Genomic DNA, 13,197 nt, shown 5'->3' with positions numbered 1-13,197 from the left:
GCACATGCACGCCCAAATTTATAACTTAATTTATAAATTGTGCACCCCCTTGCGCGCACCGAGCCGCGCTGCCTTCCTCCATTCCCTCCCAGGCCACTTTGAAATTGGAGCGGCCTGTGAGGGAACTTCCCTTCCCCCTAACCTTTCCCCCCTAGCCCTACTCTAACCCCCCCAAACGTTTTATCCTACCTTTTGCGCCTGCCTCTGTATTCAGTAATCATTATTTACCATCTGTCACTTCTTCCATTTTCAACATCAGGCAAGGGTGCCTTAGCTCTCTGTGGAGCTGCTAGAGCAAGGCTTTCACTCACAAGTTCCTGTGCTGTATTTGCCCCTTCAGGGACCGATGCAATCCAGTGCGCCCAGCCTGGGCACTAGTGTCCGATGCAGTAAGGAGATTAGCGCATCCAAAACACACATCCTAACCAGTGTGTACCCAATAGCGCCCGTCTGATATAAATTCCGTGTAGACGAGGGCATTAGCTATTACCTCCTTATGCAGGAAAGCGCTGGGCGCCCAACACACATTTTTTAACATGACAAATTTAACTCCAGCCTCGGAGGTGGCGTAAAGTCAACTTGCAGTCCAGGGCTTATTAAAAATAAAAAAAATAGGGTTCTCTGTGTTGCAATAAGTGTCCTGGTGAATGGCTCCTGTAAATGTGATTAAAAATATGGGCGTTGTGGAGCACTTTTAGCAACATCGAGGAAGGTCATTTTTAAAGGCAGACAATTTACCTGTCTGTATTGCTATTTATCCACATAAATGGCTTTGGAAATTGTCCTCCACTATCACCAGAGACAGGTACAGTGTTACAGGGCAGTGTTATGGTAGAATATTTTTATTCATTTTATGTTGCTGCATCTGCAGGAGAATAGCAGAAACAGAGCAGGAAGAATCAAATGCTAATGTATTACTGAACTCGTTAAACTTTACTTCTCCTACAATAATTTATAATGTTTACTTTTTTTATGTAGAAAAAGATGATCCCAGAAACATTAATTCAAGGATACATCACTGGGAGCTCAGAGAGAATCCAGAAGGGAACAAGTTGTTATCAGAAAGAGACAAAGAGGATACTTCTTCCTGTTCTGATTGGGAGAAAAAATACAGGAATCAGTGCACAGAAAAGAAGCAAAGACATTCAACAGGACACTCGGCTCTATGCGTGCAAAGTGCCGAAAATATCACACATACAGGAGAAAACCAGAAAAACCAGACACCAGAACAAAGATGTTTATGCGAAGTATGTCAGATATGTCTCAGGGAACCTGTAACTCTGAAATCACCGCCGAGATCTCCCACAGAAAAGATACCAGCTACATACTATGGGAAAACCTTCAGCCAGGAGGGAAAACAGGGTCAAAAGAAAACCACCACAGGAAAGGCACCTTTAACATTTTATGACTGTGAGAGACTTTTCAGTAGGAAGAAAGAACTATTGCAACATCAGAAAATCAACAAAGGAAAGACACTGTGTACAAATACTGAATCTAGTATAGATTTTATTAATAAAACAGAAAAACAGAAACGATTTGCATGCAGTGAATGCAGTAAGAGCTTCAGTCAGAAAACTTGTCTCACAAACCACCAGAGAATCCACACAGGAGAGAAACCATTTGCATGTATCGATTGTGGTAAGAGCTTCAGTTGGAAGACTTGTCTAATAAGGCACCAGCGAATCCACACAGGAAAGAGATCATTTAACTGTACTGAATGTGGTAAGAGTTTCAGTTGGAAGACTTGTCTAACAAGGCACCAGAGAATCCACACAGGAGAAAAACCATTTGTATGTACTGATTGTGGTAAGAGCTTCAGCTGGAAGACTTGTCTAATAAGGCACCAGAGACTCCACACAGGAAAGAGATCATTTAACTGTACTGAATGTGGTAAGAGTTTCTGTTTCATCACGCAGCTAAAATGTCACCAGATAACTCACACTGGAGAGAAACCATTTGTATGTCCTATTTGTGGTAAGAGCTTCAGTTGGAAGACAAGCCTTACAAGCCACCAGAGAATACATACAGGAGAGAAACCATTTTTATGCACAGAGTGTGGTAAAAGCTTCCGATCAAAGGCTTATTATAGATATCACCAGAAAAGCCACGCAGGAGAAATATATCTCACCAACCAAAAGAAAATCCATACAGAAGAGAAACAATTTTTATGTACTAATTGTGATAAAAGCTTTAGTATGAAGTCAAAGCTCACAAGGCACCAGAGAATCCACACAGGACTGAAACCATTTATGTGTACTGATTGTGGTAAATGTTTTAGGACAAAGGTAGTACTTACAAACCATCAGAGAACACACACACAAGAGAAACCATTTTTATGTATGGAGTGTGGTAAGAGCTTCCGGTGGAAGAGAAGCTTTACAAATCACCAGAGAATACACTCAGGAGAGAAACCATTTAGTTGTACAGAGTGTGGTAAAACTTTCATAGGAAAAGGAGAATTTGCAAGACACCAGAAAATACACGCACAAGGGAAACAATTTTCATGTACTGAGTGTGGTAAGAGCTTCAGTTGGAAATCAAGTTTTAAAAGACACCAGACAATACACACAGAAGAAAAACCATTTAGTTGTGCTGAGTGTGGTAAATATTTTAGTTCAGAGACTTATTTCAAAATTCACCAGAGAATCCACACTGGTGTGAAACCTTTTGCATGTACTCTATGTGGTGACAGTTTCAAGAAAAAGGTGGAATTTATCAGGCACCAGAGACGACACACAGGAGAAAAACCATTTGTGTGTACACACTGTGGTAAAAGATTCCTAGTAATGGTAGATCTCACAAGGCACCAGAGAATCCACATTGTTGGGAGACCATTTGAATGTACTGAGTGTGGTAAGAGATTCTGTTGGAAGGCACATCTTACAAAGCACCAGAGAATTCACACAGGAGAGAAACCATATAAATGTACTATATGTGGTGAGAGTTTCAGGTGGAAGACATGGCTCACAAGCCACCAGGCCATTCACACAGGAGAAAAACCACCATTTGGAGAAATTGCTGCATGTGAAACTAATGTGCATGTACTGAGTGTGGTTAGAACTTCGGTAGCAAGGCATACCTCACAAATCACCAGCGAGGCTACACAGGAGTAAAGTATAGTGAGGGAGAGGGATCTAATGGCGAGAGAACCATTGATATAGAATAAATGGAATACATTTGTCTCACCAACTCTTGCTGAGTACCTTCATGGGGGTGACTCTGTTCCCTAATACATAGGCTAACTCTCAGTCAGGCAATTACTATTATTGAAGCATGAAAGGAAGCACAAAGAAAAATTGATGAAGGCTCCATGTCACCCAGAATGCAAAGGTTGTCCATATTTATCCTAAGCACCTGGACCAATGATAGTAGTAATAATGCTAATCTTCAAATGAAGATAACAAAACTAATGCTGCTGTAAGCCTTGGTGATCTTGTTTATGGACCCACTACAGCAGTGGACAAAATGAAGAATGGATGCAATTAGGTAGCCAACTGAAGAGAAAAAGGAGGTAATGCCAAAATCTCTAAGGTCCATATTCAGTCACAGTCTGGATAGCAAAAGTAGCTGGATAAACTTATCCGGTTAACTTTGGAGGTATATTCAATAGTGCAGTTGCACTATTGTATATAGCCAGCTATCTTAAAGTTTGCCAGCTAACTTTATCTGGCAATCATTAGGACAGCTCTTTGACCCGACCATACTTAGGCCTGGATTCATCATTCATCGCTGAATGATGAATCCAATGAAAACGGGGGGGCGGGGGCGGGCCTGCGAAAGCTGGCAGACTTCGTACCACCGCGGTGTCTTCGCTTTCGGCTTTCGCACCAAATAGCGCCACCATGAAATGTGGTACTATTTGGTGCGCTACTGATGACGATAACATTACTAACCTTATCTTCGCCAGTGAAGACACCGCCGAGTCCGCCCCCTCGCCCCCAAATCAATTTTGCATGCTATTGCACGCAAAAAGGGCCTTTTCGCGTGCGATAGAGGCTTATCGCTCGTTATACAGCCGTATCGTGTTCGATAAGTCTTTAGAAAATAACCCCATTAGCTGCCTAAGTTATCGGGCTAACTCTGAATATCGGACTTAGCCAGAAAACTCAACTCCTCCCAGTTATGTCCTCAGAATGCTCCTTATTTATCTGGCTAAATTCTAACCAGATAACTTACTAGCCAGCTAAATTCAGCTGAATAAGTACCCCAATCTTCATTTAACTGAATAAGTTATCCAGCTAATGTTTTTGAATATGGACCTCTACATCTAAATAAGAGGGTTTAGAAAGACAGTACAACTAAAACCAGAATAAAGAGGAATAACAGGCAGAGCCCTGGTTTCCTGTGGCAGGTTTTTAAGATTCTGCATCTTTTTCTGCAGATTTTTCAAGAATTTGCTCCTCCTTGTGACCTTGGGCAAGTCACTTTGCCCCAGGTACAAACTTAGGCCTATATTTAATAAAAACATTTTCCCCATTGTATCTATGGGAAAAATGCTTAGCAAATGACTTCCTTCGATTATAAGCCCTGTAGGTACAGGGAAATACAGTACTTGAATTGTATCCACATTGATGTGCCAAAAAGTGGAAAATGAGTAAAATGAATAAATAATGTGATGAAGCTGGGGCTTCACGCAGGCTAAAGCTGCCTGGAGTGACAGGACATCTAAAAACTCCAGTAGATAGAGGGAGGTTTGTTAGCAGCTCGATGGGGAACATGTTTCAGAAGGAGAAAGAAAACTGAATAAATGCTGGTTAGGTGCCCATAATGCCAGATGAAACAGGAAGCACAAGGCTTCTGGGAGATGGAGTCCTGAGATCCTGCACAGAGGATTCAATAGGTCTGTTTGCAGCTGATCTTCATGGTGAGGCTGCCAAAGTTAGGCCTGCCCATGTAGATCTTCAGTCTCCAGAAACTTCAGCTCCCCCTCCTGATGGGGGCCAAAGAATACCTGTGCCTTCTGACACACTAATGGTCAGTATAACAACTGAGGGGTAGGCCTTCTAAGACCCACCCTCAATAACCAAAACAAAGAAATAAAAAAGCCTATAAATCAGATCCAGTCTCTACTTTTCCTTGAAGACAAGAGTTCTTTTCCATTCTCAACAAAAAACTGGAAAATGTCCTTATTCATTCCTAAGGGGGGGGGGGGGAGAGTCTCCAGTCCAAGAAGGGGAGATTCCTCTAGAAATGGGGGGGATGGGTACTGTATTGCTAGCCAGGGAGGCTTTGGAGTTATTCTCACTTACCCAAAACATGATCCTAAGGCTTGCAGTCCAATGAGTGAGGAATCCCACTAATCTATTACAGGTCTAATAATGTGAAACTAAACTAAGGGAATGAACTAAAAAACCTAACCTAAACTAGGGGAATCCAACTAAGGAACATAAGAACATAAGAAAATGTCATACTGGGTCAGACCAAGGGTCCATCAAGCCCAGCATCCTGTTTCCAACAGTGGCCAATCCAGGCCATAAGAACCTGGCAAGTACCCAAAAACTAAGTCTATTCCATGTAACCATTGCTAATGGCAGTGGCTATTCTCTAAGTGAACTTAATAGCAGGTAATGGACTTCTCCTCCAAGAACTTATCCAATCCTTTTTTAAACACAGCTACACTAACTGCAGTAACCACATCCTCTGGCAACAAATTCCAGAGTTTAATTGTGCGTTGAGTAAAAAAGAACTTTCTCTGATTAGTTTTAAATGTGCCCCATGCTAACTTCATGGAGTGCCCCCTAGTCTTTCTACTATCCGAAAGAGTAAATAACCGATTCACATCTACCCGTTCTAGACCTCTCATGATTTTAAACACCTCTATCATATCCCCCCTCAGTCGAAAAGTCCTAATCTCTTTAGTCTTTCCTCATAGGGGAGTTGTTCCATTCCCCTTATCATTTTGGTAGAAGAGGGTGACTCAAAAACAAATAAGGGCATGGGGGGAGGGAGCAGAGCACCCCACCTACTTTGCTGGCGGACAAGGTGACTGAGTGCTCCGCATTGAGCCGGGCACACAGGTTTGTCTTCATTAGGGCCATGCCCTCGAATGGAGATGCCCTGTCAGCTTATCCCTCTTGGTTCTCCAGATGATCTGTTTGGCCATGGCCAGGAGGTAGTTGACCAGATGGTCCCAAGCTCGAGTGGGGCTCTGCATCCTCATGGACGCATAAATCAGAAGAAAATGAAGCCAAAACTTAAGAAATGTCAAAAATGCCGTTAAACAGGGAGTCATGTGATGAGAGCTGATCGCTGGGGCTCCTCATCTCTCTGAACTTTATCTTCATCAATGCTTGCCATATCTGTGCTAAATGTGCTCAAAATGCTGAGAGACTCTTCAAAGAAATCTCTCTCTGTTTTGTGGGCAGATCAAGCAGGAATATCCCAATTCTCTAGCAAGAAACCCGCTCCTGAAAAGACCAGCAATCCAGATGAACAGGCTTCAGATAAGGACAGGCCTATTCCATCTACCCCATTTAGTACTAACAAAATGCTGCAGGCAACGTTTGAGCGATTATCTGACAAGCAAACCTCTAATATCAATGGCAAACTGTTACAAGCAGCATGAACACAAGTTCCTCTTGCCTTGGCACAATTGATGCAATCTCATGGGCAGAGCCCCAAGGTCTGTGCTGACATCGGACAAACAAGTTTATGCACAGGCCAGGCTAAGGTAAGGTCCAGAAGGTTATAACTAAGGTCAGATTCAAAGAGCAGGCAAAGGCTGAAGACAAAGCAAGGCTGAAGGCTATGTGAGGTTGAAGACTGCGGCTGAAGACGAAGCAAAGCTGAGGCTGAAAACAAGGGAAGGTGACCTGTTCACTGAGGCAGAGAGGGAACGTCGGGGAAGTCCTTTTCATAGGGCGAAGAGATATACAGCATCAACATGCTATATGGCAATATAATAATTGGTCAAAAAATCTCCAAGACCAATCCAAATATTGACCATACAGCATGTTGATGCGTTCGTGCATGCCAGGCTCTGAGGTCTTTTCCTCCGTTTAAACAATATTCAGCCCTATAAAGATTTCTGTATTTAAATTGTGGGGTGGAAGCATTGTTTATCGAGATATGATTTGCATTTTCACCTGCCTCTATTGATTGGATGAACCGGAGCTGTCATTTACTGGGGCCTCCAGCAAAGTGGACATCCTGAAACAAAGATATTACTGAAAAGCTGGATGATATTGAAAATAGGGGACAGAGAAAAAATAACAGAGTGCTGGGACTCCCTGAAGAGGCGTTCCTCTCTCAAAGGATATCCGAGGTCCTTAGTCTCCCAGTGAAAGGGGGTTCTATGAAAATTGAGCATACACGCCAGGCACTCGAACCTCCTCCGAGTCTAGGAGGCCGAACATGCACAGTAATGCTGCAGCTGCATAACTATTTGGACAAAGTGCGCATCCTAGATAAGCCCAATCCCAGAGTGAGATACAAGCACCACTGGGTCATGTATTTTTTAGAGACTTTTCTGCAATTCTTCAAAATAAAAACAAGTGAGATAGGCTGCAGCAACGTGGTTTGGCATATGTGCTCTTCTATCCTACAAGCCTCAATGTTTGTCCAGAATAAGCAGCCGATCTTTGACACACCTGTGGAGGTGCAGTACTTCCTCGATCAAGCTGACGAGGCCTTTGCAGCCCAGTAGAGGAATACTGCTGATGAACACATTGAGTAAGACCTTTTACAATTTATTTTTAATACATAGCACCAGGGACTGGAGAGCTGACGGTGTTGCGTTGCTCTGTTTTATGGCTGGGAGCCTATAACCTCCATGGAAGGGTGAATGTTCTTTTGGTTCTGGATTTTTTTTTCTCAAATCTTTTTTTATTGAATTTTCACAAGAATACATAAATTTTGGTACAACAACAGTAAAATTCCAAAATAAACCATATTAACTTCCCTACCCTAGTTTCCCTCCCCCAAACAATAAAGCAGTATTCTGCAGCACTGTCCAGACTACTTGCAATTGGATCCAGTAAATTCACATTTGAACAAGTGACTAGAACTTCTTCAGGAGTTAAAAATGAAGCTCCTGGCTTGCGGTGACAGCGACAACAGATATTCATGCCAGATATAGACAGATATAGCACAAGAACAAAATTATCTTTTTAGCTACTAGTAGAGCTTTTTCCAAAAATAATTGGGGTCTCTGTGTCATCGCAGGTCGAACCTAATCAAAAATGGCAAAGAGTCATACTTGAGTAAAGAGATTTTCTAAATAACCTTGTAGCTCTAACTAGAAAGCATGAATTTGAGGACAACGCCAGAAACTGTGTGTGTAAGTGCTTTTCTGAACATTACATTTTGTACATAAATCAGTAGGTACTATTTGTACTCTGTAGGCCCACGTTTGTGGCGTATGCATTTGTCGCAAAAATTTAAACTGAGTTTCATGCAGTAGTATATTTTCTGTAATGTTATTAATAGTGGTAACATACACAGTAATGACGGCAGAAAAGGACCGGCTGGCCCATCCAGTCTGCCATGCAAGCTTCGTAGATAGTATCTGCCGTTCTATGCAGGATACCCCCATGGTTCTCTCAAGGATAGTAACTTTCGCTCCATGCAGTTACCCCCAGGCCTTATGATAAGAGTAGTAATTACAATCGACCAAAACCAAAACAATCTTGTGATTTTTGTAATGTTAATTCAAATTTTGTAAAACATTGTCCTTTACTCAGTACAGCTGTGAATGCCTCCTCTAGTTTTATGGTTTGTATAGCATTATTAAGTGAAGCGCATGATCCTTCTTTTGTAAATGCATTAAACAAGATTCCCTCAAGCAACCCTGGATTATAGAATGTTGGTTCCCTCTTAACCAATTCTTGTACATAATGTCTAATCTGTAAGTAAGCCTAAAAATCTGTATGTGGCAGTGAGAATTGGGATTGTAATTCAGAGAAACCTTTTATTGTAGAAATACTGTTCTATCCCCAGCAGTGGGTACATTTTGGCATCTGTTCATACACTGCAGTTTAACTGTGTCTAGTGCAGTCCTTATTTGTAACCCACGATAAAAGCCTGTGAGCTTTGCCTTTAAGGGGAACCTTGCCCTTAAGAGAAGTTCCCTCCTCCTTTGCCTTCTCAGTCTGAGAAGAGCCTGTATGCCCTCTCAATCTAACTTGAGTCTTCTTAAGTGCCTTATTGGCTCAAGGACCTGCCCTTCATGCTCCCACATGCGTCAAATGGATCCTAGGCTCACTACCATTGGATCTCGCCCTCTAGCCCCAGCTTGTGGGGACATTTCCTGTAATCACTCTCCAAGACTGTTAGTCAGTCTAAGCCAGGCGGTTTCAAAGCCAGAAGTGCCTGTGACCTCTGTAATACAATTAGCTTTTTTACATTTCTTCTCACCGCTTTAATTCTAAAGACTAATCAGCTTCAGAACCCCTTGTCTTCTCACCCTGAATCCCAAGAAATTCCATCTCTCTTCTCCTGCCTATCTCCAGTTACAAAGATCTTTGCAAGAGGCATATGCGTTTGGAATGCGAATAATTGTAAGTAATGGAAAATTATCTGTACAATAAATAATTTCAAACTTAAAAGATCTTTGCCTGAAGACTGATTAAGAAGAAAAGTTAGCTCTCTGGAGGAGGGAAATTTGTGTATTTCTTATTGAGCCAGCACAGTAAAAAAGCTAATTAGATAACAGTAAGTAAAAAAGCTATTTATAAAAAAAAAAAAAAAAAGGCAAGCGTTTAAAAAGAACTGTATGCAGTACAAGGAAACAGGGATTTCAGCCTGCTACAGAAGGTTTGCATTGTACAGAAATCATTAAAGACTGCCTTGCATTTGAATGAGCCTCTCACGCCCACAGTGTGGGAAGAACCCAGCATAAAAAACCCTAGATTATAAAGATTTACACTTCGGAATTAACTTTGAGTCTGCAAGGCATTTAAGCAAATGCAGATTTAAAAGTCAGCCCATACTAAAAGCAAGGAATACTAGGAACAGTAAGGAAGCATTTGGCTTTGTGTAATTTGAGCTCTCGGCGGGAAAAAAATCTAAGGCAACTCCTGCCATTGAAACAAAGGATTTAACGACTATACTTAAGTCCATTCAAGTTTCCCTAGGCCGAGAAACTCCCCCCTCCCCCCTACCACTGCTACAGGCAGAGGGCAATCTGTTGTCATAGCAATCAGAGCTCTGCCGACTTTACTGACTGAGAAGTAAAGGACTAACAACAAAGAACTGAATAATTGTGAAGATTTCATTAAGAATTATTAAAGAGTTCTGAAGTAAAACACTGGTGAGTGTGTAGAATCGAACTGAATAAAAATTCAAATGAGCACACACCACTTGAGAGATCGAGATTGAAAGGACAGAGTGAAAGCTGCTCTGCTTCTCCCCCATGCTTTTGTTACACACCTTGCCACCAAAAAAAAGGCAGAAGCCCTTCCCTCCCCTGCCAGACTTCAGCAGCAGGTGTTGCGTAATGGGGTGTTTTTAGTGTGCCCTTGGGCCGACCCTCGAAGGATCCAGGACCGAACCAAGGGTTGACGGCATGTTCCACCATGGCTGACGGTCTTACCCTCTGCCAGGCCGGCAAGCTCCCATGGCCAACAATAAATGATGTTGGAATGTGAATGGTCCTCCGACCATTCCGAGCCCTTTCGGACCTGCTGCATGGAACAGCATGGAGCAGCAGGCCTGGCCTGAGATCGAGGGCAGACAGGCCTTGACACGAAGACATGACAGCAGACTCGATGCAACGGCATCGTGGATGAAGACATGACACCAGGATCGATGCAACGGCATCGCGGACGAAGACTTGACAGCAGGATCGATGCAACGGCATCGCGGACGAAGACTTGACACCACGGCTGATGCGAAGACATCCCAGACCAGTGGTCAATGCTCCAGCCATGGCGAAGAGCGGATCGATGGGAGGCCTCTGGGCCACAGAGAGTAACAGAGTCCGCGGCTCCAGCCGCATGAGAAGGCCGACGGCGGCTTCCTGCCGCGTCGGTGAAGCAGGAACAGCGTGGGTGAGTGAGCCTGCTCACGGGGAAACCCGCGGGCAGCGCGTTCATAACAGTACCCCCTCCTCAAAGCCCCCCTCCTCAAACCTCCTATCAACAGTTCGAGCATAAGGGTATCAGTCCATACCGGATGGAGGTATTCGAGGGTCCAAAAAATGGAAGCTGGTAATTCCGGGGACAGCATGAACCAAAGCAAAACAGCAAGAAACCACAAAAACATGGAAGACATGACAAGAGACCAAGAAGATGAGACCGCGCGAGCAGACGAGACTGAGGGAACATGAGACCGCGCGAGCAGCGACCGGGGGAATGGTGACCGCGCGAGCAGCGACTGGGCGAACAGTGACCGCGCGGCCTACAATACAAAAACACAAAAAAGGGAGCAAGGGAGCGGGGAGCAAGGGAGCTCAAAGAGCAGAAAGCGAAAGAGTGAAGGGCGAAAGAGCGAAGAGCGAGAGAAGGGAAACAAGGGAAGGAAAACGAGGGAACGAAATGCGGGAACGAGGAGGACAGGGAACACACAAGCGGGAAACAACAAGCGGGAAACAATGAACAAAGAACAAGACAGAACAAGCAACAAGCAACAAGCAAGACCCAGACAAGAAGCACCATGAAACACCAAGAGACCTGGGGGAGGGAACCCAGGGCGGGCAAAAAACCAGCAACACCAGTGGGGGTGCAGGCACCTCCTGCAGGTCGTAAAAAACCCCAAACTGGCCAACATGACAAAAAAGTCTGGATGCAGGCGCCTCCTGCAGGTCGTTACAAAAAAGAAATCCAGACAACTGGCACCTCTAGCAGGTTGTAACAGTGGCAAACTGGCACCTCAGCGGGTCAAGAACACAAAGTCCTGAAAAAGGTTTTCAGTCCCATAACCAGTGCAGGAACACAGACAAAACTCAGGAACAAGGCGGATCCATCGGCGGGGCACCACCGTCGGGCACATGACCTTGCATTCTGTCACATGGCGGCCTTGACGGCCTTGCATTCTGTTACACTTGGGTGGTTTTTAGTGTGCCCATGGGCCTCGGGCCGAGCCCAGATGGATCCAGGACCGAACTGAGGGTTGACAGCGTGTTCCACCATGGCTGACGGTCTTACCCTCTGCCAGGCCGGCAAGCTCCCATGGCCAACAACAGATGATGTTGGAATGTGAATGGTCCTCCGACCATTCCGAGCCCTTTCGGACCTGATGCATGGAACAGCATGGAGCAGCAGGCCTGGCCTGAGATCGAGGGCAGACGGGCCTTGACACGAAGACATGACAGCAGACTCGATGCAACGGCATCGCGGACGAAGACTTGACAGCAGGATCGATGCAGCGGCATCGCGGACGAAGACATGACACCACAGCTGATGCAAACACATCCCGGACCATTGGTCGATGCGACGGCATCCCGGACCATTGGTCGATGCGACGGCATCCTGGACCATTGGTCGATGCGACGGCATCCATGACAAGACGAGAAACTTGACGAAGACCAGACGAGAAGCTGGGCGGAAGGACATTGGCACTGTCTCTCAGGGCGCCCTACTCAGCCCACCCGCGGGACTGAGTTCCGGACCACTCTGTCCCACTGCGCACCCTACATAGCCTGAGGAGGCTGGTCACGGACCACGCTGGGAGCGGGACAAGCGCAGGGAAGGATCCAGTCGAAGTAGAACTCCAACGACGGAGCCGATGTCGTCCGAAGTTCCACCAACGGCTGGCAGGACATGACGGCTCAAAAGCACAGGACACCAGTCCACCTGTAGGCTATTCCACGCTCGAGCACACATCATCCGAGTGACCCCCGGCCTAACAGGTAAAAGAAGGCTCAAGAGCGCTGAAGACGAAGACACAGGAGGAGAACATCAAGGAACCTGGAGCATCAGGAAACAGAAGACCAAGACGAGACACCAGGACACCTGGACGGGGACCTCAGGCACGAACATGACTTGGCATGACGAGACGAAGCAACAAGAACTCCATGGAGAAGATAAAGAAGACCTGACAGAGCTCTGGCAGGCAGGAGCCTCCAGAGTGAAGCAACTCCGATGTAAGGCAAAGACTGAATGATGGAGCAGCCCTTTTATAGGGCTGGGCAGGAAGTCCACTCCCTAGGTGGGGTCAGCCACACTTCCTGTGGCTGGCTCTTTAAATCTAGCAGAGAGGCGCGCACCGGCGCCTAAGGAGCAGGAAGCAGGGCTATGCAGGACCGTGGACAGTGGCCTG

At 45.1% G+C, this 13,197-nt stretch overlaps 1 protein-coding gene across 1 annotated transcript in view; it reads left to right on the top strand.

The window, feature by feature from the left end:
• Positions 1–3,610, top strand: part of LOC115081801 (oocyte zinc finger protein XlCOF6-like) — a 43,279-nt gene extending 39,669 nt beyond the window's left edge. The window contains exon 4 of the mRNA XM_029586173.1: positions 979–3,610. Within this exon, the coding sequence (XP_029442033.1) occupies positions 979–3,113 (2,135 nt within the window). The 3' untranslated portion in view covers positions 3,114–3,610. The remainder of the gene's footprint in view (positions 1–978) is intronic.
• The last annotated feature ends 9,587 nt before the right edge of the window (positions 3,611–13,197 follow it).

Source organism: Rhinatrema bivittatum, unplaced genomic scaffold (genome assembly GCF_901001135.1).
Source record: "Rhinatrema bivittatum unplaced genomic scaffold, aRhiBiv1.1, whole genome shotgun sequence".
In the NCBI taxonomy this organism is placed as follows: Eukaryota; Metazoa; Chordata; class Amphibia; order Gymnophiona; family Rhinatrematidae; genus Rhinatrema; species Rhinatrema bivittatum.
Note: the sequence above shows the minus strand (reverse complement) of the source record. Positions and strands in the feature narration are given on the sequence as shown.